Consider the following 26696-nt stretch of genomic DNA (forward strand, 5'->3'; position numbering starts at 1 on the left):
ATATTATATGGAGGACATTATGTCCTCATATAGGACAGGTTTTGATAGGTTAACTATATGTGTGTATAACATATTTCCCTCTATGGCCATCATTGGAAATACAGTATATGTATTTTCTACCAGATGTTAAATACTTCCTTAAATTGCCCTGGAGAAGTGTATTGCCTGCAGGGACTATTTTTATGTGTTAAATGCTCTCCAGACAGAATGGGGGGAAAGTTAATATAACAGGGTGCATATTTATTTAATTCACATGTACCCACTGGACAAACTGTTCTCAAACTTTCCATATGGCAAAATATACTTTACTTTCCTTATAGCTATATGTTAATGACATACACATGGGCTTGGTGGTATAGTAGAAAAAGAGGGGAGGGGGCGATAACACAAGCCAGTGTCTCTTTAAAAAAATTGAAGTTTCTTGTATTCTGGAATGAGGTCAGACACGAGGCTGCTCATTGCACGCGCTGATTATTATTAGATTCCATTTTGGGCCAATCAGCGCCGAGATGGGCGTCGGTTTGGCGCTGAGGCAGGCTAGCGACAGCCTCCCATTGGCTTATTTTTTATCACCGTTGTATCTCGGGAAGAGATAAATGCATGCAAAGGGAGACGAGACTGGAGGGCTGCTTGAAACTCTGCTGCAAGTACACAGATGGAGGGCGGACTGTGTTATTCACTCTAAGTTCCTTTTTTCCTTTCCCTCCCCAGCATGTCTGGCTTTTGTCTGTAGGAGAGTTGACACAGGCTGATGCCGAGAAAAAACACTTACAACTGTTCGTTGGAGCCTTTTGCAGTAGCGGGCCACAGAGTCAGCCGCATAGACTGTGTTGAACTGGGCACCACTCGGCTCTATTGATTTTTACCACACAGAAGGGAGAGAGATCAGACACTGAAAATACTCTGGAAGTTAAACTTTGTGTTTCATATCTGGCCAAACTGGACTGAGTTTATACTGCACATCACAGGAGTGACTTTTTTTTTATTTTTACTTTTTTTTTTTTTACCTCAACTCACACTCTGGGAGAAAAGAGCTGAGTTTGCTTTTAAGTGCACCGAGAAGAGAGGCAGCATGGTGCAGAAGATGAGCCACACAGAGAGCACCGCGGAGGCGCTTTCCTCCTTCTTAAGTGGGGATTCAAGCTCCGGGGCGAGCATGGATCTTGACCCCGCTGACTCGCCCCTCTCTCCCGGCTCCACAGCCTCGTCGACCGCCGGGGACAAGATGGGAGACAACCCGGCGTGGTGTAAAACACCGAGCGGCCACATTAAGAGACCCATGAACGCATTCATGGTGTGGTCCCAGATCGAGAGGAGGAAGATTATGGAGCAGTCTCCTGATATGCACAATGCCGAGATCTCTAAACGGCTGGGGAAGCGATGGAAGCTCCTCAGAGACAGCGACAAGATCCCCTTCATCCAGCAGGCGGAGCGGCTGAGGCTCAAGCACATGGCGGACTACCCCGACTACAAGTACCGGCCCAGGAAGAAGGTAAAATCGAGCGCTTCCAAGCCGGGCAGCAGCGGGGAAAAGGGGGAAAAAGTCAACAGTAGCTCGAATAGCACCAGCATAAAGTCATCCTCATCTTCGAGGAAAAATGGACTCAAATCACCCAGCAGCAAAGCCCACAAATCACTTTTCGGGACCAGCAGTAGCACCAAAGCCTCACAGTTTGCCTCTGAGCATCCACCGGACCACCACCACCATAACAACAACAACAACAACAACAACAACACCTCCCTCTTCAAGTCCAAGTCGATGTCGTCCACAGCCAAGCAGGTACCGGAAGGCAAGAGGGCCAAGCGGGTGTACCACGTCTACGGAGGCGGCTTGAGCGTCAGTCCCGCGTCGTCAGTCACAGTCCCGGCCAGTCCTACACTGAGCAACTCTGCGGACTCCAGCGACCCGCTCAGCCTGTACGAGGACGTTTCCAGCGGCAGGGAGGAGGGAAGCGAGTCCCCGGGCGGCTCGTCGGAGCGTCTCGCCGGGCAAACGTACAACAGTCGGCGGGCTTCCTCGCCTACACCCTCCGGCTACCACTGCTCCGCCTCCTCGTCATCGTCTTCCTCCTCGGAGGACGAAGAGTTCGAGGACGACTTGCTCGACTTGAACCCGAGCCCCAACTTTGACAACATGTCGCTGGGTAGCTTTGGCTCCTCTGTGCTGGACAGGGACTTGGATTTGAACTTTGAGTCCGGCTCCGGAGGCTCGCATTTCGAATTCCCCGACTACTGCACACCCGAAGTCAGCGAAATGATCTCCGGGGACTGGCTGGAGTCCACCATTTCCAACCTGGTGTTCACATACTGAGAACACGGTGGGCACGACCGACGACCACAGACGGAGCACTGGGTCCCGGACACGAGTGGGTGGGCAGCATCTGCTTTGTATCCGAACTACCAGACCAGTTAGTACCCATTGAAAACTAGCGCCATAGCGTCTCTTTTCGTCTGCAAGTGCTTGCAAAGCTCAACCTTTAAAGCCGAAAAAGGCCCTTTTGTGGGCGGCTTCGCTTTGAATGTGCGGACCGCGGAGGGCTGTGGAATGGGGCAAAACAAGCGAGAAGGGGAGAGACGCAACACTGGTTCGGTTTCCTGTTTGAGAAATCGCTCGGCTGTGAACTGGCTGACCCGAACAACTTTACTGTGATTGATTTGCACGTTATGCGGTCCGCCGTTCACTTAATCATTGTTGTTGCTGATTATTTTTTAAAGAGACATTTCACAACTTTTTACCGTTTTGCCAAGTGAATTTCACCACTAAAAAGGTACATAACTCTGTACTGCCGTGCGACATTTTTACTGACGTGTGGTGCACAGAGAGATTTTGTATGAAACCGAGGTGGGTTGTTCAATTCCCCCCAAGTTTGATATCTTAAAAAAAAAAAAAGAAAGAAAAAACACGTTGACGCATGATGGCTTTCTTTGTTCCTATCTTGTGCTGACATCTTATGTGAGACTGTCGAGCAGTTACAAATTAGTACAGTATTAGGGTTATTTGAACGTATAGATAGCCTCACCTCAGTTCGTCTCTTTTTTTTTATTATTATGTTTTTTGGAGGGGGGGATAAAATGACAGAAATAATCACCAGCTGTTTTAATATTTCAAACTTCAGGATTCAAACGCAACTACAAATCAGTGCTGAACTTTATACACATGTTCTTTACTATTCAGGACCAAAATGATCATTTCAGATAATATTTTATTGAAAATCCTCACCAATTTTTGTTATCATTCACAGAGCTTTGTTTTGTACATTCAGATGCCATTTTATATGGGATGTTGTATTTATATACTGGGCCAAGCAGTTCTGTCTTTTTATTTTGTGTTAAGTCTTGTTGTTTTCTCACATAATAATTTGTCGTACTGTCACGTTTTCTTCTCAGGCGAAGGGCTAGAGTTTTAAAAAACACACAACTTTGATTCCTTTTTTTATATTTAAATGTACACATTTTTGGACACTTAAGATATAGGAAACGGTTTGATTATTTTCTCAGTGTATTTTTGTACAAATCTATATGGAGAGGGAAGAGTCAACAATCGATCTGTGGAGCCTAGTAATTCAGTTACATTTGTGTTTCCTTATTTTGAAACCTCAGATGGCTGGTTTCCATGCTGCATTCAAGGTCTGTTGGAAAGCTCATGATTGTTATTTTTTTTATTGCCTGCTCATTTTTCTTTGCAATGGGAACCAGCAAAACGACCATAGTACACTGTGGTGATCAATGTTACGTTTTGTCCAGCTACATTTGGCTGTTTTCACAAAGCAGAATCCCTTATCAGTTATTGATCTGTAATTGAAAATTAATTTGCCTCATTTTGTCACATTATCATTTACAAGACTCTTGATTTTTGAAACCAATATCATATTGTTATCTTAGTCTTGTAATGTTTAACAATGCAGGCATACACACGTAATGTTAGATTTTCCTATAGCCCCTGAATGCAGCACCAGTCTCTGTGGCATACTACCTTCTACAGTTTACAGTGCCAATCCACAGGCTTCTTTAAAACCCATGAACTGATGATTGCCAGAAACTATTCCTGTGGAGCATGTGGTTTTAACAGTCGGTCTCTGAAGCAGCCACTCCTTTTTATTTGACTTTCTCTCTGATATATTGCCTACAAGAACACATGAGGAGATTGTAGCTTTAAAACTGACTTATTTCTTGATGTTTTCATGAATTGATGTCAAACTCATCCACCAGCCACTGGATTGAATCGGCTATCTTTTTAGACAGCAAACAACAAAGATCAAGCATATTCAAATTTCTGATTTGAGTTCCGCAACATCTACTTGTACTGCGTTTCTCATTGTATTTGAATATATAATCTTTTCTACTTGTTGGCTACTATTAGATAATTGTTTAGTATGTTTATGGCATGGTGAATAGCATTTGTATTTCGGATTCAGGTTACCTAGCTGTTGTGTTTTTCAGAAAAAAAAGGAAAAAAATGAGGAAAAATTCAACTCAATCTTTGTATATTTGACTGTATCATAAAGCAAAAAGATTGTGTGTTTATGTATGTTGTTGCTATCAAGGACAGGCACTGTCTAGAACGACTATCTTTTACACATCCTTACTTTCAAGATGGTCAGTTCAGGACTTTTTATATATATATAAATAAAATCGTTTTTACGTATATTAACTTTATTTTTCATCCATCCTGTGCAATATGCTGTGTAGAATTATCATGTATTGTCTCTAATCATGCCATAAACAAAGGAACCACCTTTTTTTGAGACTCAGAGAAAGGGAGGGGAACTCATGCCAGCTAAATTGTGTTCATTCACTGCCTGTCAGATTGTTGATATAAACTTGTGTACAGAACTTTTTCAAGGAAGGAAATAAATATCAGCTGGAACTGAAACTCTGATTCTCTTTCTTGATTCTTAAACCTTTTTTTGTAGCATTTGGTCTTGGCATTGTGATATCACAACTTCACTCTACCCGATTGTCACACGGACTGTTTTGGTATTGGTATTGAATATTTTAGAACTATCACCACTACGTTTCCACAGTATAACCACCCTCGATTAATGACAACAAACTACTTAATCTTTGTATGGTGTTCACGGATCTGTGGGAAGCGTTCAGTTTTTATTTTAAAAAAAAAAAAGACCCAAGGCATACGTATCAGAAACCTTCTCCTCATGGTGATAGCACACTGTCATGGGATTTTTTTCTTTCTTTTTCCTTTTTTAAATTTTTTTTATCACATTTTATTTTCAAGAAAAGGAGTAGAGCACATTCATTCATAAATGGGATCTAACAAAGGAAAAGGGCAAATATTAACGTTGCTGTTCGTATGACTTGCAATTGGGATATAGTAAACATCTCTAGAGCATTTGTTTTTTGTTATTAAACGTTTTATTAGTGAACAGGCACAAAAATAATGTGGATATATTTCCATATAGATGGAGTACCATCAACTCCCAGCAGTTGAGCATTTTAACAGAAAATTATTTGATTGTGTTGAAAACTCTGGAAAGTCCACCAGACCCATCATCACTGGCTGAATAACAAAAATACAAACACCATTCAACGGTTAAATTAATCTAAGATATCTACACTTCTTAAAGCTAAAGACTGAATCAAAGTTCAAATTCTCATTTGGGTGATAAAAATCTAGCTAGCAGTGAAGAGTGGATTACATAAAGCTGTACTGACAATCATGTTAGTTTAACTAAATCTGACAGTGAGGAGCTTTACATACCACATGTTTGTGATTTCAGACACAAGTACTGTACTTAATTGCATATATATATCTGGTGATAGGATTCATTGAATCCCATGAATTCAATGGTGATTCATATTGTGTGATACTTTACTGTATATTGTGTACATTTACAGACGTAAAGCTGTGACATGCATTAAACAGCATGGCTCAGAAATGTGAACAGTTGAAGTAGAAGTTTATTTGACTGTGAACTCCTCTAAAACAATTCAAAACATTTCTGAATTGATTTGTGACTTTAAGAGTTAAGAGTAACTTAAATTGTGATAATCAAAGACTTTAAGGACACATATAATCATTGTTCTGCTGCCAGTGTAAACATGAATAGGACAAAGTTTGGTATCCTATGCAGTGAGGTTAGATTACAGTTAAATTTACATTGGCAACGACACATGAACCTGTATTTTTAGAAAATGACGTCAAGTTTGAGATTCATGTTGCCGATTAATGTGAGTGTGACTCACATCATAATGTATTCAAAATGAATGCTTAGACTGTACAATTGCTGTCTGGTGCGCAAACAGAGTGATGCACAAGGTGACATCTGCTGATAAGACTGACTTGTACTGTCTGCAAGCCATTGTGGACCAGCCCTGACAAGTTCAGACTTTTCAGGCACACACAAAAAGAAATGAAAAACACAGTTTACAGTAAAGTGCAGCCATTTTGGTTGCATATTTAAATGCATTATAATCCAATTGTATGTTGTTGATTTGCATTATTAAGAAATCAGAATTCCGAAGTGTTAGTCAGGGGTTTGATTCAAAATTACATCAGTTATCTCAGGGCCAATTTTAATTTAGATTGGGAGCCTACTTGTTATTTAAAGAGATTCTATTCTATCACATTATGCTGTATGCTGGCTGTCTGATGTTCAGACAGTCATGATTTCCCTTCCCCCTCTCCCAGACAGATCTTTATTGTGGGGGAAGGGCTGGTTTAGTAGCAGTCAGCCAAGGGCCCTCCAGCACGCTGACAAGCATGTCTGCCTGTCTAGGTCTGTGAATATCTAGTGTGTGCGCGCGCGTGTGTTGGGGTGTGTGTGTGTGTGTGTGTGTGTGCGTGGGTGTGCACGCGTGCATATCTGTGTGATGGCTAAAATTCTATTGCATGAAATGAATGACAGTACAAGGATATCCCCACAGCGAGAGCAGACACTATATGCCTGCCTCCTCTGTGATGATTTATGGGGTGCAGATTACTTTTTGATGGTTGGTCATGGTCTTCAATCAGGCATAGTGGTTTAAATGAGCATGCATCAAGTTATAATGTATTGTGGTTGTGTATTATACAACTAACTTAATAAGCTGTATGAAATGGTGAACATTTTGTCTACAGTACAGAGCTATTATCTACCAGGATGGTCATTTCCTGTTATGTTGTAGTGCTGTCTTTGGAAGATATTTCATTGAATTATATTTCATCATCTTTCCAGGTTGTTCATCATTATGTGTTGAATTAGTCAAAGTGTGTAACTTCTAGGTTACACACAAGTAAGACCTAGATGATTTCTTACTAGTGTGCAATAGGAAAGGAATGTATTTAATCACCAATTTCAAAAAGGCTGATTCATTGCGGCGTTTTCAAACTGTGTACGAGGTACAGCTGCTAGTACTGTATGTTCACGGCATAACTTGATGAATCTGCAACTGTTCCCCCCCCCAGCAAGAAACTGTATGAGCCCTTGCAGAGTCACAGCAATTTACTGATATATCAATTTTATCCCAACAGCGCATGGCCGGGTGTAATTACTTTCTCCACGGTGAATATAATAATTTCACCTTCCTTTCAGCAGTCACTTTCTGCTAGCTGTGGTATTCTACTTTGTTCTTCAACCCCCGATGATAAATATCAGCATGCGCCATGCATGCACATAATATCACCAGTTTGCCATATAATCTTTTACATTTCCAAAGAGCACTGGCACCTCGGTGTACGCCTTAAGCTCCTCCAAGCTGTATGAAGCCTGTTCAGTGTGCAGGCTCATGCATGGCTCATGCATTGCTCAGCTGACTCCTCAGTGGGAGAGATGCAGGCATGAGCTGGGGCACAGCAGAGTGGAGCGGAACAGTCTCGCTGCTGGAGTCAGTGGTCCAGTAAAACCACAGCAGGGGGGATAAGAGCTGTGCTAGTGGGTGGGTAAAGAGAGCCATGACTGTATTTCTATGTCGACCTATCTGCTCAGCTTTCTTCCCAGGGGGGTGAAGCAGTGGTGTTATCAGTATTTCTCTCAATTTTAATTCAGGTTTTACTCCAGAGTGAATCTACACGTTTGCAGCTTGTGCCTCATTTTCAATATCTCTTGATATACCTGCAGGTCTTCAGATTGTCTTAAATGGTCGCGTCTAAAATTTGAGAAAGAGTGTGTGAATTTTTCATCTGCTCATGTAAATGCAAACAGTACAATTTCTGATTTTTTAAAAATTATTACTGAATATTTATTTTTACTGACAAACTTCTGGTCCACATTTTCAGCCCAGTTGTTGACGATAAGGCGCAAGTGGCTGGTTTGCCAACTCCAAGAGAGGAAAGCATACCAAAGTGTGTCTGAGTGGGGGTTGGGTTATGGGGGGTGTGGGTGAGGGAAGGGGTCATAGGCGGAGCTACAGGGTGTCCAGGGGTGGCCAACGTCAATCCTTGTCACTCTGTGGCCACCCTCGCACCTAGGGGAACAGTTTGATATCTGTTATTTTTCTGTAACTTTCACATGGATGCAGTATTGTTAGAACCTTTGATACTCTATGACAGTTTTTTTGTATTAACTGCAAAATTGAAGAATGCATGTGCAACTGATATGAATGCAAACTCTAAAATAATCTGTTTGAAGTAAAGAATATTCAATTCTTACAGTCAACATCAATCAGAATTATTACTTTCAAACCATAGCACACAAACAACATGGCTGAGAAGTCATTGTTTATCATATTATTCACAGTCAGGGTTTAATGAAATAAAATGCACACACATACTAATATTACACACGCACTCAATACAAACAAACAAACCTGAATAAAAAGCAACATTTTGAATTGTGAAGAATTAAGAGACTTTTGTGTCATTGTGCCTTTTGTATATGATTTGAATGAATGAGCCATTGATCGTAGCGTGCAAAATGGCGTCGGCCGTCTGTGACAATTGATTAGTATAACTGGCTGTAAGATAGTGAATCAGAATCAATCACTCGAGTAGTACACTGAACACAAGAGCAAAGCAATAGTTAATGGAGATCAGCAAAATGTTAGATTAGTTCCTGATTTGTTCCTGCTTGATTATGAGTGTGATGGCCAATGTTCTGGATATGTGTGAATTCTATTTATTGAAAGCCTGACTGTGAATGGTTTGATTTAGAATGACGCACGCACGCACGCACGCACGCACGCACGGCGCCCTTCACTGAGGTGCTGTGTCAACCTGGCCACCCCACAGAAAAATCTCTGGCTATGCCCCTGGATGGGGTGGATGACCACATGTGTGAAAAGAGGCAGGTCTGGGGGTTAGGGCGCAAATCTACAGGTTTCTTTTGTCGTTGAAGATGCATGGTTTGGTCACTTTTTGAAAATGCTTGACCCACATTATAGTTGGATTAGGTGTGTGTGAATTCGCCAATCAAGTATTGCTTTTGTTCACATTTTTGCATGTTTTGATTCGTAATACATAAAACGTATTACTGTATTGTCACATGTATACATTTAGTTAAGGAATAAGAGGCAGTTTACCGTTCAAATAATGGTTTTATTGAACTAAGTTATATTATTCAGTACACCACAAAATGCTAAATAAAAAGTATTTTTTAATGAAAAAAAATATTATAATTATGCACAAATCTATTTTGAACACTATGTACACTTTTGAAAATATAACGGATTGTGGCCAAAAAACTGAGGTACGAAACATACCGTGGGTCACCTGTACCATCACACCCTTACTGGTTTTACAGTTCACTGCTTTCAGTTTTTGCATTTATTGTCCAAGTATCTATTGTTTATGCAGTGACAACTGAAAAGATGTATATTTATATTGCAAGTCGATGTACAGGGTGTACTCGTAAATTTTCTGCTTGCATCTCTAAAATTTTAAGTTAGGGGCCAAAAATAACCAAAAATAAATCCGGAACCCTGACAAATACATTTCTTGTTTTTTTTTCCAGCTCTTTCTGACCATATCAGAATAATATCAAATATCTCCTTGCAGGCTTATATTCACACAAACATAAATGCTTGTAAAAAACACAAACAAACAAACAAACAAAAAACAAGAACAACAAAAACTTAGCTTGTTTTTTTGACAGCAGTCAGTTGATGGGAACATTTCTCCTGTGGTACTTTAGAGCGTGTCTCTTTCAAGGACAACATTCTAAGTTTGAACACATTCCATTCCAAGACGCTGGGCACCCGCCTGTTTGTTTGGGTTTCAAACCCATTTTTCACATGGGAAAATAATGGAAACCCATTCCAGGGTTACATTTCCATCATCATAACCTTAACCTTTTAACTGTAGCAGTAACACTTGATCACTGGCACTTAACCCACCACTGTCAATAGTAAAACCCCAAATGCTTTAACTTTGATGTCAATTGACAAAAGTACCTAATTTCAGTTTTTTTTTTCATCTCTTAACCTTAACCATGTTAAGATTATTTCTTCTTCATAATATGTGTCGACCTGATCACTAAAAGGAATCTCACCAAATTTCAGCTTTTTTTCTTTTGGGTTGTGCGCACATTTCTAAGTTAGACATCGTGGGTGTCAGAATTTGGACAGGAGAATCCGCACACCTTGAAAGTGTGCAAGCCAGGCACGTAAAAAAAAAAAAACTTGAGCGAAAACTGGACATTATGGCTCTATATGCCAAATGCAGGTTCTTTGTATATCAGAAAGAAGATCGTCTCTCAATCGCTGGTGGGCTCAAGACTTTTTGAAGTGAACAATGGGATCATTTGTGACCAACACATCACTGATGAGTTTCATAACATCTTGGGCCCTGTTTCCGACTACCGGCCACTCGTAGTGGTTCCCCTCATTTGCATTTAAAGCAGGGTGGCCATAGCGCACACATTGCCGAAGCAGAAATAGACTTGCTGGGGTCAGTGTATGACATTGGCATGCGCAAAGTGTGTTTATACAGGTAAACAGCAAGATCTCCCCTTGCGGATGATGTAGTGGGCCGCGCATGTGATGTGGGCAATGGGACATCCCCTTGCAACCCTGATCGTTCATCTATATACGATCCCCTACCTCAACCCACCCAAACCTGCACCTGTTTTTATGCCAAGCGCAGCGGGACCGGTCTGCGAAAATAGGGCCCATCTCTATTGGACTGTTTCATGCAATTATCCTATTTTACGCACAATTGAAGCTTTAATAGCAGCGACAGTTAACAAGAAATAACAGTTTGAGGAAGTACGTCACACGTTTGTGATGACATAACTATTCATAAGTTTGTGACTGGCTTGAATGGAGATCATGGCAGCTACAGTAAACAGTGGCAAAGAACTACACTGCGCAACAAAACACAACATTTTGTCTCCCTTGTGTGGCTAAATAATGTAGCCCAGCCTACCAGGAGGTTCAACACCACTACAAACTACACACAATGCACACAAATACCTCCTGGACAGTGTCAGTCTAAATTGAGCATTACTGTCTTTGTAGAGATAGATTTGTTGATGTAACTCTTATATTGGTGCTGATTCGATGTTGCAAGTATAACAAATGTTGCGTATACTCACATCTGACCTTCAATATCCCCTTAAGAAATACAGAAGAGAAACAAACAAACAAAAATTCAATGTAGCTATTACATTTGACACGTTGTTGTTGGATATGGATTCATACCACTATAAAATATATCATGGTATGAGGTAATAGTTGATAACAAAACGTAATGAACAGCAATTACAAAGGATTTTGCCATTCCATTTCGTAAACGTTATTGTCATCTGTGTCAATGTTATGTGTCAAGCATAATAAACCTGTTAGAAATTTGCTGCAAACTGCAGTTCCATTTCAAACCTCTATAAGCAACTTGCCTGATTTTCGACAGAATGTGTCATATCCGTTTCAACCAGAGTGACAGCAACATTACAAAGACGTCCAAATGGTGGCATCCTGAATCCCAGAGCTATGTTTCACATCACTTTTAAAAACATGAAAGCTTCTGAGGGGACCTGTTCCCGATTCATTTATCTTTAATGCTCGCCATGCTAATAGTAACGCCAGAAAACTGCATATTCTTGGTTGAGCTCTCATGTATGTCTGAAAGATCAAGTACACAGCTGAGGAGCAGGGGCGGAGCCAGAATGTAGCTAATGGGTGGGCAAAATCAGGGTGGGCCTGAATATTTCTGTCACTGAGCACAATCCTCCTATACATAGTATATTCAAATAAAATGATCAATATGATAATGATAATATGAAGTTCAGGTCTTCCTTAGATAACCATAATTATGCCATTCTTAATATTCAATAAAATAAAAAACACAAATTCAAAAATGATTTAATAATTTACAAAAAATTTAAAAGTATATTTTTTTTTCATGAATCTCATTGGGTGGGCAGTCTGTCAATCTGGGTGGGCCTGTGCCCACCCAGGCCCACCCATGGCACCGCCCCTGCTGAGGAGCCTTTTCTGCTACATTGTGGAAAAACGTCTAACCTGGCCAACATTGTCTCTATCCTTATCCTGCCTTGCCTGCTGACCCACAGGGGGAGAGAGGCTGGGGGTGGGGACGGTGGGGAGTGACTCTGCCTAGCACAAGTGACATTGTGTGACCTCACAGTCTTAAACGAAATCAAGCATGTGCCAAGGGTGTCATGGAGAAGGGAAGCCAAGTGAAAGCAAGAGAAAGGTCACAGAAAGATAATGGCGTAGCTCAAGTCACCTATTTAATCATATGCGCCAAAGAGGCCTAATCTAAAAAAGACAAAATAACTTTCGGCAGTTCATGTTCTCCAAATGCTATGGCTAAGCCTTGACGTTTAGCATCTCATGAAATTGTCCCTTATTTTTTAGTTGTTCCTCGCAGATTACGGGTTTTTAGACCCAGCAAGCACACTCAACAGCAAATGCTGTTTTGTTGGCTAACACACTTTCCTTCTTGTGAAAATATGTGTAAACATGCAAGAGACCTTCTTTATGTTTAATTTTGAAAGCGTTTGAAAACTTTTGTACTGTTGCACTACATAAATAACATTGATTTGACTTATATTTGATCACATGGTTTGCCACGCCCAACAAGTTACAATTAATTAATATTGCAGGAAATCTATTGTATCTGTTTAAAAAGAAGACCTTCTAAATGGCAGGTTTGTGAATGTACAACATTTTGAACCCAAATACAGCACAGTATAACTGATTTCAGAATTGGTCACAGGTTTCTGTTTTCATAGTGTTGGTGTGGTGGTGGAGGCAAAAGGGGCACCCAAGAGCAGGGTAGCAGGATGGCAAGAGAGGTGAACATAATTATGGAAATGTGACTTGTGACAACAAAAATGAGCTGACTCTGACTGAAAGAAACCAGGGAACTGAATACAAACAAATTGATGAGACGAGACAAGGCACCAGTGCCTGTTGTGAGCTGATTGGCTGGCATGATGAACAGGGCTGACGAGAACATTTGGGAACAAAAACCTAATGAGTTGACAGACACTAGCAAGGAACACAGAAAAACATGACATAACATGAAACAAACTAAATCTAATCAAAATAAAGTCATCAAAAACACAGATTATGACAGAATTCTGGCTTTGTCAATTATTACTGAACATGTTCAGACTATGCAAATTATTTCATTTAACAGCATAATGTCTAACATTTAATTTTTTTCTTTACAAATCTGGGTAGACAAATGCCATTTTTCTCAGAATAATCAAATGAGCTATTTTTTTAGCCAATGAAAAGTTGTATAAATTAGACAAAAATTGTCATCATCAAACAATTAATTGTCACTTTTCAGATGTCCAAGAGGCTGTGGTGCATGTCGATCCATTTTCTATTCTGAACATGAGAAATTTAGAATGATACCTTTTTTTTCCCCCTGTCCCTCTTTGTCTTTCTAAATCAGGAGTGCTCACACTTGTTCCGCATGTGTAATGCAAAACATACATTTATTTTCAAATCTATTGAGGATTTTTTATGTACAATGGATGTTGATGTACCTTGCATAATCGCACAAAAGCCAATATTGCACAACACAACATATTTAACCATGAACATCTATTTTTTTTTAATTTCATTCAATCTACCAATACTATATCTTGATAGTTTTGCAATCCACTGGTAGATTGCAATCGACGTATTGAGCACCTCTGATCTAAATAATGTAAAAATGGTATTCTGTAAATCCGTACAGTTAGTGCAACATGTGTACTATGCAACAGATTAAAACAATTAAAAAAAAAAAGCCCCAAGAAAGGACTAGATACAGCCAAAGATGATTTTTTGTGCATTATTTATTAAGTGGAAAGAAACAGTATCAAAGCAAGTTATGGGTATAAAGATAAGATTGTATTTTGTGAAGTTTGTGGCTAAAAATAAACCAAAAAAAATCGTCGAATAACAATAATACATGCACACTGTTGGTATAGCGGAGTGAGTGTATATTGAAGTGTGCATAGTTTGACTCAGAGAGGGCGGGACTTTTGTTTGGAGAGCGCAATGAACTAGGCGCGGCCAAAACGAGCTCCATCCATCTATCACACGTGTAGACAAAGGGGGGACTCCACAACACAAAGCTGCATGTGTCCTAACAAACTTTATATTTTTTTACACCCATATACGACACACGGCCACACGCACTGAGAAGAGCACCTTCAGGTAAGTTGCCCCAAAGAGGAATATTGCGCGTGCGCGCCCTCCCGGCGTGATTTTGTGTGGTCTTTTCCAGTAAAAGTTGCCGCTCTTGTTGGTGCGTCAGCGCTCAAACTTGAGCACAAAGCAGCAAAGGTAGAGCGACATAGACAGACAGTGGCAGGCGGGGGGAGAGAGAGAGAGGAGCGGTCCCTCTTTTCCTTTGTCTGATGCTCTGTCTCGAGCTCTTTGGACACTACTTGAAGGGACTTCATCATGCCCACAGTATAGTATGTCTAATTCAATTAATGATTGTAAAATTTCATGGAAGTGAGGCTGAGTTTGTTTAGATGCCTAATTTTGTTCCTTCGGGATGCGACTCAAGACAAAGCAGCTGCCTGTCAGAAGTTTACAACAAATGCGACCTTTTAGTGTGTGCGCGTGAGGAGGTGGGGGATAAAGTGGTTTTAATGTTTGTATTTACTTCTTCCTCATGCAAACAGTATTGTCTGCTAATTCGTTTCATTCGCGCTCCTGCGAGGTTCCGAATGCACTATGGGAATTTAGACCAATGTAATCAGGTGTAAAGTCAGTAAGAAAAGAAGAAGAAACTTGTTGCACGGATTAATAACCCATTTTGAACAAACTGGGATGTTAAGGCTTTCGTATAAGCTACATAAAAGTTCTATATTAGTTGAAAACTTCTCATTTGTTTACTGGAAACAGATCAACAGGTATACGTCTCAGCAGCTTCTTTGTTGCAGTTCAGCTTCCTTTGTTCTCAGTCTATACAAAGAAAACTTCAAGAAAGGTGCACAAATCCACCAGGAAACAACTTTTATAAAAGCAGGAAATAATTTTCGATCAGTGCTATTTATTTTGTTTTCATTTTTATAAATAAAGTACATTTTACTTTTACTTTTGAGCACATAAAATGAAAGAAGCCTCAGGATCTCAACACAGACGATCTTTTACTTGAGTTTGGCCCCACCAACTCTATGTTTTGCATATATTTAGAAAAACAAAAACCAAAAAAAACCTTTCCTATATCAAGTATAAGAGTGGTTGAATTCTATACATTTCATACATCATTGCTTCTCTTACGTTTAAGTTGTTAAAATGTATATTTATGGTGTGTGTGTGTGTGTGTATATATATACAATAATCAAAACAAAAATCATAATTATTCAAAATAATTCAAAAAATAATCATGATATATATAATATATATACATATACATATATATATACATATATATATCCATATATATGTATACATATATATATAAATATATATATATATAGATATATATATATATATCATGATTATTTTTTAGAGCATATAATTTTAACTTTATTGAATCAGTTCTTTCTCCCCCAACTTGCAAACTTAGACGACCTGGCAAATCTAAAAGTCAAAAGTGTTTGCTCGTGATATATTATGAGGACTTGTATAATGTATTTATGAATCATTTGCTCTCTATTTTTAATCAACCACAAATTTACCACTAAGATTTGTTTCTTTGCTATCTGTTTTTCTTTTTTATACATTTTCTTTCCATTTCTTTCTTGATTTTAGCTGGAACCTAGAACCCAGACTGCTAAACGTTCTTCAAATGTTTGGGAGACAGACGGAGGAACTCCAGAGTCATCTATAAGGAAGCTTGAAGGATTAAGGGACAGAACACTTTTATTTTTGGAGAAGATGAAGACTCAGGATTTAAACCCCTGGAGCAGCTTTGCCTTGAAGGAGGCATACTTGGAAATGTAAAAACCTGGATATACTTTGGAGATTAAATGTTCAGCGGGATGGCAGAGTATTGAATTTTGATCCTACGTCGTATAGTACGGTAAGTGACTTCATACTTGTTCAACAACTTTTCCACTGTGTTGTCTTTGTCAGTTGGAGACCCTCTCTATCAACCTATGCACACACTACTTGCAGTTCAAATGGATATAAATGTTTATCTAACAATAATGTGTGAAAAAAGAAGCTTTCCTCACACGTGTGAGTTTCATTGTCCACAATAACCAGCTAAGTGGCATCATCACTTGGACAAGTGAATGTATTGTAAAGTGCCAGGCAATAGGACAACTACATGAATTTGTTTTGCCAAACATAGCAACAAGGTGTGTTTGGGTTCTTGATGGAAGCCATAGCACTAATATACTGTAATATGGCAATCTGAAACAGACATGTGATTGTTTTATTTATATTTAATCACACATATTTTGGAGCTTTGCATGCACATTTGTTGAGTGCCATTTGAGATTTTTTTCTACTTCTTTTGTGGGTTCAAAACTAATTTCTGTGATCATCAAATGAAAGTAAGCATCATTTGCTGCATTATGTTCACGGTTGAAATGAAGTTCAAGCAAGCATGGCAAAAATATTGAGTAGTTCAATTATTTTTTTTAACCTGTGCTAAAATGCATGCAAGGAAGAGTTAGAAGGAATAGTGAGACACTCAAGTTCATTTCGTTCTTTTTGCACCCCCTATCAATGATGTCATTGAGAACCAATGAGAGCTAGTAGTAGCTGTTGTTAGCATCCAAGCCCCTCCTTCTGACTCTTGCTTTTGCATACCACATGGTCCTGCAGCATCACTTTGCCACTGTCACTTTGTATTACTGGCTGTAGAGGAACAGAACCATGGGGCCCTTTTGATTTAGTGTTCTGTAGTTTTACCAATAAAAACAAAAATATATGTCCCCAATCAAAGTATGTATTTCCGCACAAGAACACACACCGTTATAATACTGGCATCAGGAAGATTCTCCAAAACCATTACTTTTCAGGAAAACAAAAATGTTGTTTGTTGAGCCATTACCTTTGCATCATCAAAGAGAGCAAGCCATTTCCAATGCTTTGGATGGTTCATTAATTTAATAATAATAATAATAATAGTAATAATAATAATAACGATAATAATAATTATAATAATAATAATAAATAACAGACCCACTTGGGAACTGACCCATAGTATTGATCTGTGAGAAAATATGAAGTTGATAAAATTTGAACATCGGAAGGTTCCGCCCAACAGGAACGATATATACATATAGACACATTGAGGTAACTTATAATAATTAACAACTACTAATGAAATAACTAAAACTAAAATTGAATAAAACATGTTTGTTTCAAACTTGAGAAGCAGTATTACGCACTGCACTACTTCAAAGTCTGTGAATGTGTTATACAATACCTGTATTTGATTTGTGTATGGTTGCTTTTAAAGTGTTTTAAGAAGAATATTTTTGTTGAGTTTTTAATACACATTACTTACATAAATATTTTCTTTAAGAAAACCTTTGCACAAGAAATACACAAAATGTGAAAAAAAACCCTAAACATTTCCCAAAAAACTAAAATGAATATAAAGTAACAAACCACTCTGAAAACTAATTATAAGTCAATAAAATTAAAAAGCAAAACTCAATATGAAATAAAAGCTAACTATAATGAAAATTCCAAAACTAACTATTATAACCATGACATAGCTAACACTGTTATCTGTTGCTAATCGGGTAATTGAACAAGATTTAATACATTTCTGTTTACCTTGCATGAAGTCATAAAGCCACTACCGGCTGATTTAACTCCCACCTGACACATACATTTAAAGAGTGTACCCATAGACATTCGACTGCAATACACTCGTAAATGCAGCATTTCATAACCAAGCCACTGAATTACACTAGTCAATTATGGTATGGCACATGGTATCACCTTACACTAACACCCCACATCACCACACTCACCACTTAGGTTAAGATTGTCAAAACATTATGATCAGAAGATAAAACAGGTAACAGTGTCAGCTAATGCTAATCAATGAAAAAATTGCAGCTCTGATTAACTTTTGGTTTTGAGAGAAGACAGTGCTTTAGCCATTAAATCAAAGTGTCCAGCCTAGCTGCCAAGTCAATGGCTCAGCCATAAATTTTTGGGATGGCTACTTGGGAACACGGCATTCTGATTAATATTATGTTTGTAGAATATGAGTCAAGAAGTAAAATCCACCCATTTTTGTCCATCTCAGGGAGCGGCCATTTTGCCACATATTGTCGACTGAAAATGACATCACATTTGCTCTGGGCTCAGGCAACAAATCATGGCTAAGCTTCAGAAAAAAGTTGAGCCGTGATTGGTCGTTACCTGAGCCCTGAGCAACTGTGTTTCAATCGACAGAAATTGGCAAAATGTAAAATAAAAACGGGTGGATTTTGATGCTTAACTCATATTCTACAAATGCAATACCAATCCGAATGTAGGGTTTAGTGAAGGTGCATAGAACATATTGTAAAAATAATTTTTGGGTTGACTTCTTCTTTAGGTTAATTAGCCCCTATGTTTTGTAAAAGTGGAGTGGAATTGCAGAACTGCTTACTCACAGACACATTTCCAGAAATCAACAAATAGCAGAAAGATTTAGTTGTTTAATTTCACACTTGGATAGGCAGGCACTTTGTAGACTTAACTGCTGTAGGAAGTATTTTTATACAAACATTTAAGACCGTTGTCTTTACATGTCCACTTTGATATGTGAAAAAAATAAAGCACACAGTCTTAAATTACATAATGTAAATGGACCTTATACTGTGTATCTCTTGAATTCTTCTATTCATTCTGAATTGTCACACAAATATAAAAATAAGGCAAACACTGTTAATAGTAAACCCTAAAAGCATTTGAAAAACATTGAATATTAAAAATGTTGGTCCCAGCTGGACAGAACGTGTAAGTGACGATACTGATGTATCTGAGTAGTTTATCAATAATTAATCTGCAGTTGTTAATGCAAGAGAGTTTCAACTCCCCAGCAAAACCAGCATTCATCCACCTCCTGCTGTTCGTGTAGATCTGGCGTGGGTCACTGCATGGAAGTGCCTGGATCAGTGGAATGTGGGTCAGTCAACAGTACGGTGACACACAGGTGGGACAGATATAGGTCAGTGGCATAGTATGGGTGCTGATGAGTCATGCAGGTGGAGTTAGCAGGGATAGGAGACGTGTGTGTGTGTGTGTGTGTGTGTGTGTGTCTGCGTGTGTCTGCATGTGTGCTCGAAAAAAGATGTTGAGCTGTTGTTGAAACAGGAAGGGAGTGTGCCTGTAGTGTATCTCTACATGGCGTGCACTGCGCCTAACATTGATTTCATGATTATTTCTTGACAGTTTTACAGTGTTTCATGCCAGTATGGAGCTTTGACAAGGACTACACAGTAGATGCTGTTTCTACTATCAAGTTAAATACCACTGCTAATACCACTATTAGTTAAATACCACTATTAATACAAATTAATACCACTATTAGTATTAGGTAGATAGGCACAATCTGATTAAGATAAATGAAACAGCTTTGCAAAGAAAATAATGCTTAGCTTTGTGCTGATGTTAATATGAATAGTACACACATCCAGGTATCACATTTCTATACCGCTTATCCTGTACAGATTCATGGGAAGCTAGAGCCTACCCAGCTGTCTTTGGCGAAAGGTGGACTACATACTGGACTAATCACAAGTGCGTCGCAGGGCACGTATAGGGATGGACAAGCTAGGTAAATGGGCTTTCACTTACGGTATAGTGATTTTCCACCTTCAAGGTAAACAAAGTGCTTTCACACTGTCCCCTCATTTTCCTAATGTTGACACAATATCAACAGCAGCAAAAGGGCTTCAGTATCTTGTTCGAAGAACATTTGACAAAGTCACAAGGGCCCAGGGTCGAACCCACAATGGGAAACAACCACTCTACCACCTGCACTACGCCAGTGGGAACTAAACGGAGCTGCCTGCACTAAAGTCAGGTGAATATATATATATATATATATATATATATATACATTATCAGCGATCAGGGTTATCTTAAAAACGTTAACTTTTGACTAACGTTGGACCCTCCGTTAATTCCAAAACATTACATCTCCGGAGCTACACCGGCAAAAGAATGACGCATCTGCGGTGTCATATTAAACGCGGTAGATTAGATTGTACAAGGGTGCCCATTGAACAATGAAGTCAGTATTGTAACTATTGTAAGGTGCTTTGCTGAGGGCTTTCCATATATGATAATACTTTTACATCCAAGTTGTAGTTGTTGAATGTCTCATTGAAGCAGAAAGATCAATAGTAGAAGAATAAATCATTACAGAAACATTTCATGCTTTTGCGCCACTTTTTGTAGTTTAATTACACTGCTTATCTATTATGAATGAATGAATAATTTATTTGAACACGAAGAGAGAAAAAAAGAAACAATAATTGCAATCACAATGAAAAAAAATAAATAAAAATAACAACAACAATCAACAATCAACCCAAACAACATTATTTTTGTTTTGTTTAAGTTTAATGATAGTCTGTTTCTATCAAACCAGATTTTCAATTGTTTTCATTTCTTCAGTGATTGCACCCAATAGGTCATTTAACCCATTAAGGACTAAAGTGCCTGTCTCAACAGCTCCCCCAAACCTAAGGTTGCCTTTGGAATTACCCTTGAAAACCTGAAGTTTTCCCAGAAATTCAATACTTACAAAATGATTAATATCCCAGCCCCTGTAGCAGACAGAAACATAATTCCAAAAGAATTAAAGATCTTAGGCATGTGGCTTAACACATAGGCTGAATTTATTATTATTTACTGTTTCAATCGAAGATGTAAAAATAATGTGCCAGTACAAAAGAAACACTATTTTAATTTAAAAAAAAAAATCGAGTGGTAATTACCATCCTCTATTCTGTAACAAAGACGTCTATATCGTCATTTTCTACAAACCATATCATATCACGTTCGACTGGTTCCACTGGTCGTGCGCGTCATCTTTATAGCACTGCCGTTACTTATTAGAGCTCTGGGCGATCGACGGCGTCCGGCATTAGCCTACCTACGGCTCGAAAAAAATCCATGACATCCTACGCGGTCTCGCGACACCGTCACATGTATATTCTGATGCATTAAATTGGCTAAGAGAAGGAGAATTGGATTTAAAAAAAAGACACGGCTTTAAAGGTAGAAAGATGCAACAGCGCTCCCGGCTCTAGTGGTAGAAACGCGGTTATGCGCTCCCGTCCTTAATGGGTTAAATTGTCCCCGGAACAGAAAATGTTGGTATCATCTGCAAACAACACAAGTTTCAGTACATCTGATACCTTGCAAATGTCATTGATGTATAAAATAAACCGTTTTGGGCCCAAACTGACCCTTGGGGGACACCACAAACAATATCCAAATAAGATGAAGAAACATCACCCAACTTAACAAACTCTTGTCTACTCTGTAGATAGCTTTTGATCCAGTCTAACACAATACCTCTAATGCCATACCTTTCCAGTTTTTTAATTAATATATCATGGTTAATTGTATAGAAGGCTTTCTTAATATCAATAAATATTCCAATAGCTTGTTTTTTCTGATCAATAGCAGTTGCCATTTCTTCAATCGCTTCTGTTATTGCAAGTAATGTTGATCTGCCAGCTCTGAAACCATGTTGAATATCAGAAAGCAATTTGTGTTTATCTATAAATATATCCATTCTGTCATTGAAAAGTTTTTCTACTATTTTTGACAGCTGTGGAAGCAAAGATTGGTGTAATTGGTGAGGTGATGTTTGTTCCCAATGTGTACAGTGGAATGACTAAGGCTATTTTCATTTTATGTGGAAATGTACCTGTCTGAAATGATAAATTACAAATATATGTTAGTGGTTTTGAAATCCCTTCAATTTCGTCTTTCACTATTGTCATATCCACATCATTATAATCAGTTGACTTTTTACTTTTACATGTTTTAACAATGCCCAATATTTCTTTTTCTTCAACTGCAATGAGAACCTTTGAGCAGGGATTTCTGCCTATCAAAACATCCATAGTCTTCCCGACTGTCCCTGGATCCGAGTTTTTTCCTGCAAGATCGGGTACTACGCTTACAAAAAAGCTATTAAACACATCAACATTTGATGTATCATCAAATACATTTTCATAACTTTTGCCATTTTGTGGGAGTATTATGGGGGGGCCTTTGTACCTTGTCTCAGTGGGAGATGAATTCTAAAGCTGATCCACTGAGTTACACAGAACAACATTAGCACTTTAATCTGTGTCATCTTCCCGCCATGAAGCTTAAATGTGTAACTAAACCAAAACGCTCATTAAAATGGGCAGTGGTTTTGTAGCATATCATCCATCTGGTTTTACCATCACACTAGTTTAAGCTTTTCATTCATTTGGATATAACCAAAACATATGGCTGTGTTGGAGCAGAGCATCGTAGTGCAGTAGTGAGACTATGCATTCAAAACTGGATAGGAGAACATCAACACTAAGAATAGTGTCAAATATTCTTGACAGCATGACATTATTGATATCATTAGTTCTAGGAGGCTCAAAGTTTTTCATTGGAATTTCCAGAAGAAATAGACTAACCCCCTCCCTCGCATCTCACTGCCACGCCCCTCACTGACGTGAAGTGCATGTTTGTCAACAAGCCGATCTTATCCTCTGGTGCTACACTGCAAGCATGATTTATTCATGTTGGAGTTTTGTGGAGTGTTGTAAAATACTAAGCGCTCTATTTTTCTCAAAAAGCGGTTGAACTGCGTGCATATGTGGAGTTTTCTCTCTTTGGTATTTCGGCAGATGCTCACAGAAATGGCGATTTGCGCAGTTGTGGGTGTAAACACAGACTAGCTTTGTGGCCAGAGGACGCAGCTCTCATTCCCTTTCAATTTGTCACACGAGAGGTACATAGTCTTTGATATTGCGGAAGCAGAAAGTGCCTATTGCTGTTCCGTTTTGCTAGTACATAATGCAAAGCCAGTTAGATCAAAATCAAACATTATAAACTGACTTCACTGGGTATTGTGAAAAAAAAAAAAACAGACAGCAAACTTCCACATGGCTTGTTTTCCCCACTACAAGGAATATTATGAATTGGTGTCAATACCTCACATTTATGGTTAATCAAGCTCAAATCAAGTTCCAAAAAGATGTGTTTTGCAGTGATTAACACCATCACTGAAACCATTTATTTTGATTCTATAGTGGAAGAGAGTGTTGGCCTTAAAGAGAGAAAGTAGTGCTGCAACAATAATGTTGTTTAATTTCTCTTGCAAGCTGAATTTTGACTGATTTTCCCTTTTGTGCAAATCAATGAGTCATGCAGGACACTACTGTACTCAAAGGCTACAGTACAGTAAATTACAGTGTGATAAAACATAGCATTAGTCTCACCACAACGAATTGTGGGGACAGTTCTAATTCTCATCCTGTTGCAAATTATCAGAGCTTAGTATTACCACTCAGCGCCTGTAGCTGGGAGATAACTTAGCATGCTCCACTGGCATGCTAATACACCCCCACACTGGGGGACAAGGCTAATTTTTTATGACTGTTCAGCAGGAAAAGCATTTGAGGGAATGGAGGGAGATGAAGAAGGCAAAACTACAACACTACTATTAATGATGGGCAGAAAATAATGGAGGGAAGTAGTGAGGAAAGTGTGAGAGACACTAAGAGGATGAGATAAAAAGTGCAAAAAGGATGAGAAAGACAAGATTAGGAAAGCCTGAATGTTGCATAAAGCTTCTGATATCAGTCTCTCTTTTGTTGATAGTCATTCTTTCACAGTGACCGAATGGAGTTTTCATTTTACATTTGAATGTGATTATGGAATCACAGTCCTCTATGTTTAGCCGTATTGGGCAAGGACAAGATTAATGAGTGCCCCCAATCCCCCAAGACAGTAAGTGGTGTCAAATGCAAAAAATAAAAAATAAAATAAAATGGTCAGCCTTGGTGGAAGTCTCTTCTGATCTCATGGTTATCCAAATATAAGTCCAAACGTAAGTTCATTGTAGCATTGCTCTCCAACATATGCCAAGCCCTGTATATTTATATTTGCAGATTTTAAATGATTGACTATATTAGAATGTAACATTCAGTATATTTCAGTATATTCCTAATTATATGTGATCTTAAAGGAGAAATCAACCCAAACATATTTTATTCAAGAATATGTTCTATGCAGGCCTACTAGTTGAAAAACGTCATTCTGATTAATATTGTTTTTGTGGAATATGAGTTAAGCAGGCTCAGCTTCAGAAAATAGGTGAGCTGTGATTGGTCGTTACCTGAGCCCTGAGGAACTTCGATGTCATTTTCAGTCGACAGAAGTGACAAAATGGCCACCCCCAGAGATGGCTAAAAACGGGTAGATTAACTCTTATTTCACAAATGCAATATTTATCAGAAAGACTTGTTTCAACTAGTGGGACTGCATAGAACATATTCTGGAAAAAATATGTTTGGGTTAACTTTCACTTTAAGCAATATTTCTTGGCTCAACATCCACAAGTTCAACCGCTCCGCCCCTGTCCTCACCTGAGTGTCCAAAACATGACGCAGATCTGATTATACGACTACAAAGTCGAGGGTGTTCTGGTGCCAAGTACACATACAGTATGGACACTCTTATGTTTGAACATGGTGTTCGATATGGACAATTCGTGATGAACACAGAAGTCCAGTAACAGAACACCACTATGTTTCAGTTGGGGGTGCCGTTCTTCCTAATCACGGCCTTCCAGGTCTCACATTCACTGCCCTTGTGAGGATCGAAGTCCCCCAGGAGAATGATGGGGTCCCCTGGAAGAGTGCTCTCCACCACATCCTCTAAGGACTCCAAAAAGGGTGGGTAGGCTGAACTGCTGTTTAATGTATAGGCACAAACAACAGTCAGGACCCGTCCCCCACCCAAAGGCAAAGGGAGGCTACCCACTCATCCGGTGGGGTGAACCCCAATGTACAGGCACCGAGCATGGCGCCACGGGTGCAGGCCTGGGCACCAGGGGCTCGCCAGTGAGCTCCACCTCCACGGGAGGGGGGACCCGCGTCTGGAGCAAGGGAAAATGTGATCCAGTGATCTTCTTCATCATAACGGGTTTTCTCATCTAGGACCTGTTTGCCATGGGGGGCATAAAGACCCAGATAACTTAGCACTTATGACCATTGCAACACACAAAACTTCCACTACTGTAAGGTGACGGCTCACCGAGGAGATTAATGTACATTGTCCTAAAAAAAAAAAATGACAACATGGTGCCAGAGAGTACTAGTTAGCCCCCAAGGACAACATGAGTAGCCTACGGGTCTGTTACTAAAAAGAATTAAAACAAAACTATATTAATCTTTCTTTCTTTCTTTCTTTCTTTCTTTCTTTCTTTCTTTCTTTCTTTCTTTCTTTCTTTCTTTCTTTCTTTCTTTCTTTCTTTCTTTACTTTAACATCACAAATGTTTCTTAATAAACCAATAATTCTATATTTTGTTGAAAAATAGATTGTGTAGAATAGAATAATATGTTTTTATTTACACAAATATTTGAAAGAAGGACATTTTAGAGATGTAATTTTAATACTGTGATCGCAATATTTTTATTTAATATTATTTAGTTATCATACCGTCAGAATCTAATTTCGGTTTATGTCTAATGGTAAGTTTTCAAAAGAAATCGAACAGTGTTAGAAGATGTTTCTCCTCATTTGCCATCATCCAGGTATATGTAAACATATTGTTATTAATGACAGCCTCAGACAGCTGTCTGTATGTTAGTTACAGGTCATCTTGCTACAACTACAAATGCACAGCATGTTGCTGTCTGGGTATGGCCTGATAATCCCTCTAAAGACTGAGGTTCTGTCAAAGCTAAATCTGCTGTTCCAACCAACAGGCAACCCCCTCCCCCACGCACACACACACACACACACCCACACACACCCACACACACACACACATTATATATATATATATATATATATATATATATATATATATATATATATATATATATATATATATATATATATATATATATACAAACACACATACATATTGTGTGTGTGTGTGTGTGTGTGTGTTTGTGTATGCTTGCATCAGATCTAGCCACATGGGAACACAGAGACTTAGATATGTAGATAGACTGGCTTAGAAGACAGGCACACAGTGTAAATACCAGGATTTCATCACAGATAAATCTGTTATTGTCTGGTAGTTAGGAGATTATAAAGTAGTGATTTATAGACACCAACAGATACAGCCATGTGTCATTAGAGGATGAACACTACCTTGCATAGTGGTATCAGAACTGGTGGGCTTTAATGCTTTGATAGTGAT

General features: G+C 38.9%; 1 protein-coding gene and 1 long non-coding RNA gene across 3 annotated transcripts in view; both read left to right on the forward strand.

Moving 5' to 3' along the window:
* The first annotated feature begins 611 nt into the window (after positions 1 to 611).
* Positions 612 to 4873, forward strand: sox4b (SRY-box transcription factor 4b). The gene has a single exon (XM_086038323.1). It carries the CDS (start codon positions 1073 to 1075, stop codon positions 2309 to 2311), a length of 1239 nt encoding a protein of 412 aa, XP_085894449.1. The 5' UTR covers positions 612 to 1072; the 3' UTR covers positions 2312 to 4873.
* A 9535-nt stretch (positions 4874 to 14408) lies between these two features.
* The window catches only part of LOC147143910 (uncharacterized), an 85780-nt gene continuing 73492 nt past the window's right edge, over positions 14409 to 26696 (forward strand). The window contains exons 1-2 of one of the 2 annotated variants that reach the window (XR_015087934.1): positions 14409 to 14553; positions 16105 to 16375. This is a non-coding gene — a long non-coding RNA (uncharacterized LOC147143910). Of the gene's footprint in view, positions 14554 to 14714; positions 14817 to 16104; positions 16376 to 26696 lie in introns of those variants that run through there. The other variant, XR_015087935.1, reaches the window with a different exon arrangement.

The sequence above is a fragment of the Filicampus tigris genome, chromosome 8 (assembly GCF_054856515.1).
Source record: "Filicampus tigris isolate MCC_2025a chromosome 8, RoL_Ftig_1.0, whole genome shotgun sequence".
Taxonomy (NCBI): domain Eukaryota; kingdom Metazoa; phylum Chordata; class Actinopteri; order Syngnathiformes; family Syngnathidae; genus Filicampus; species Filicampus tigris.

Excerpts from the sequence above, each read along its gene's own strand:
- sox4b (XM_086038323.1), top strand. The coding sequence starts at position 1,073 with ATGGTGCAGAAGATGAGCCACACAGAGAGCACCGCGGAGGCGCTTTCC.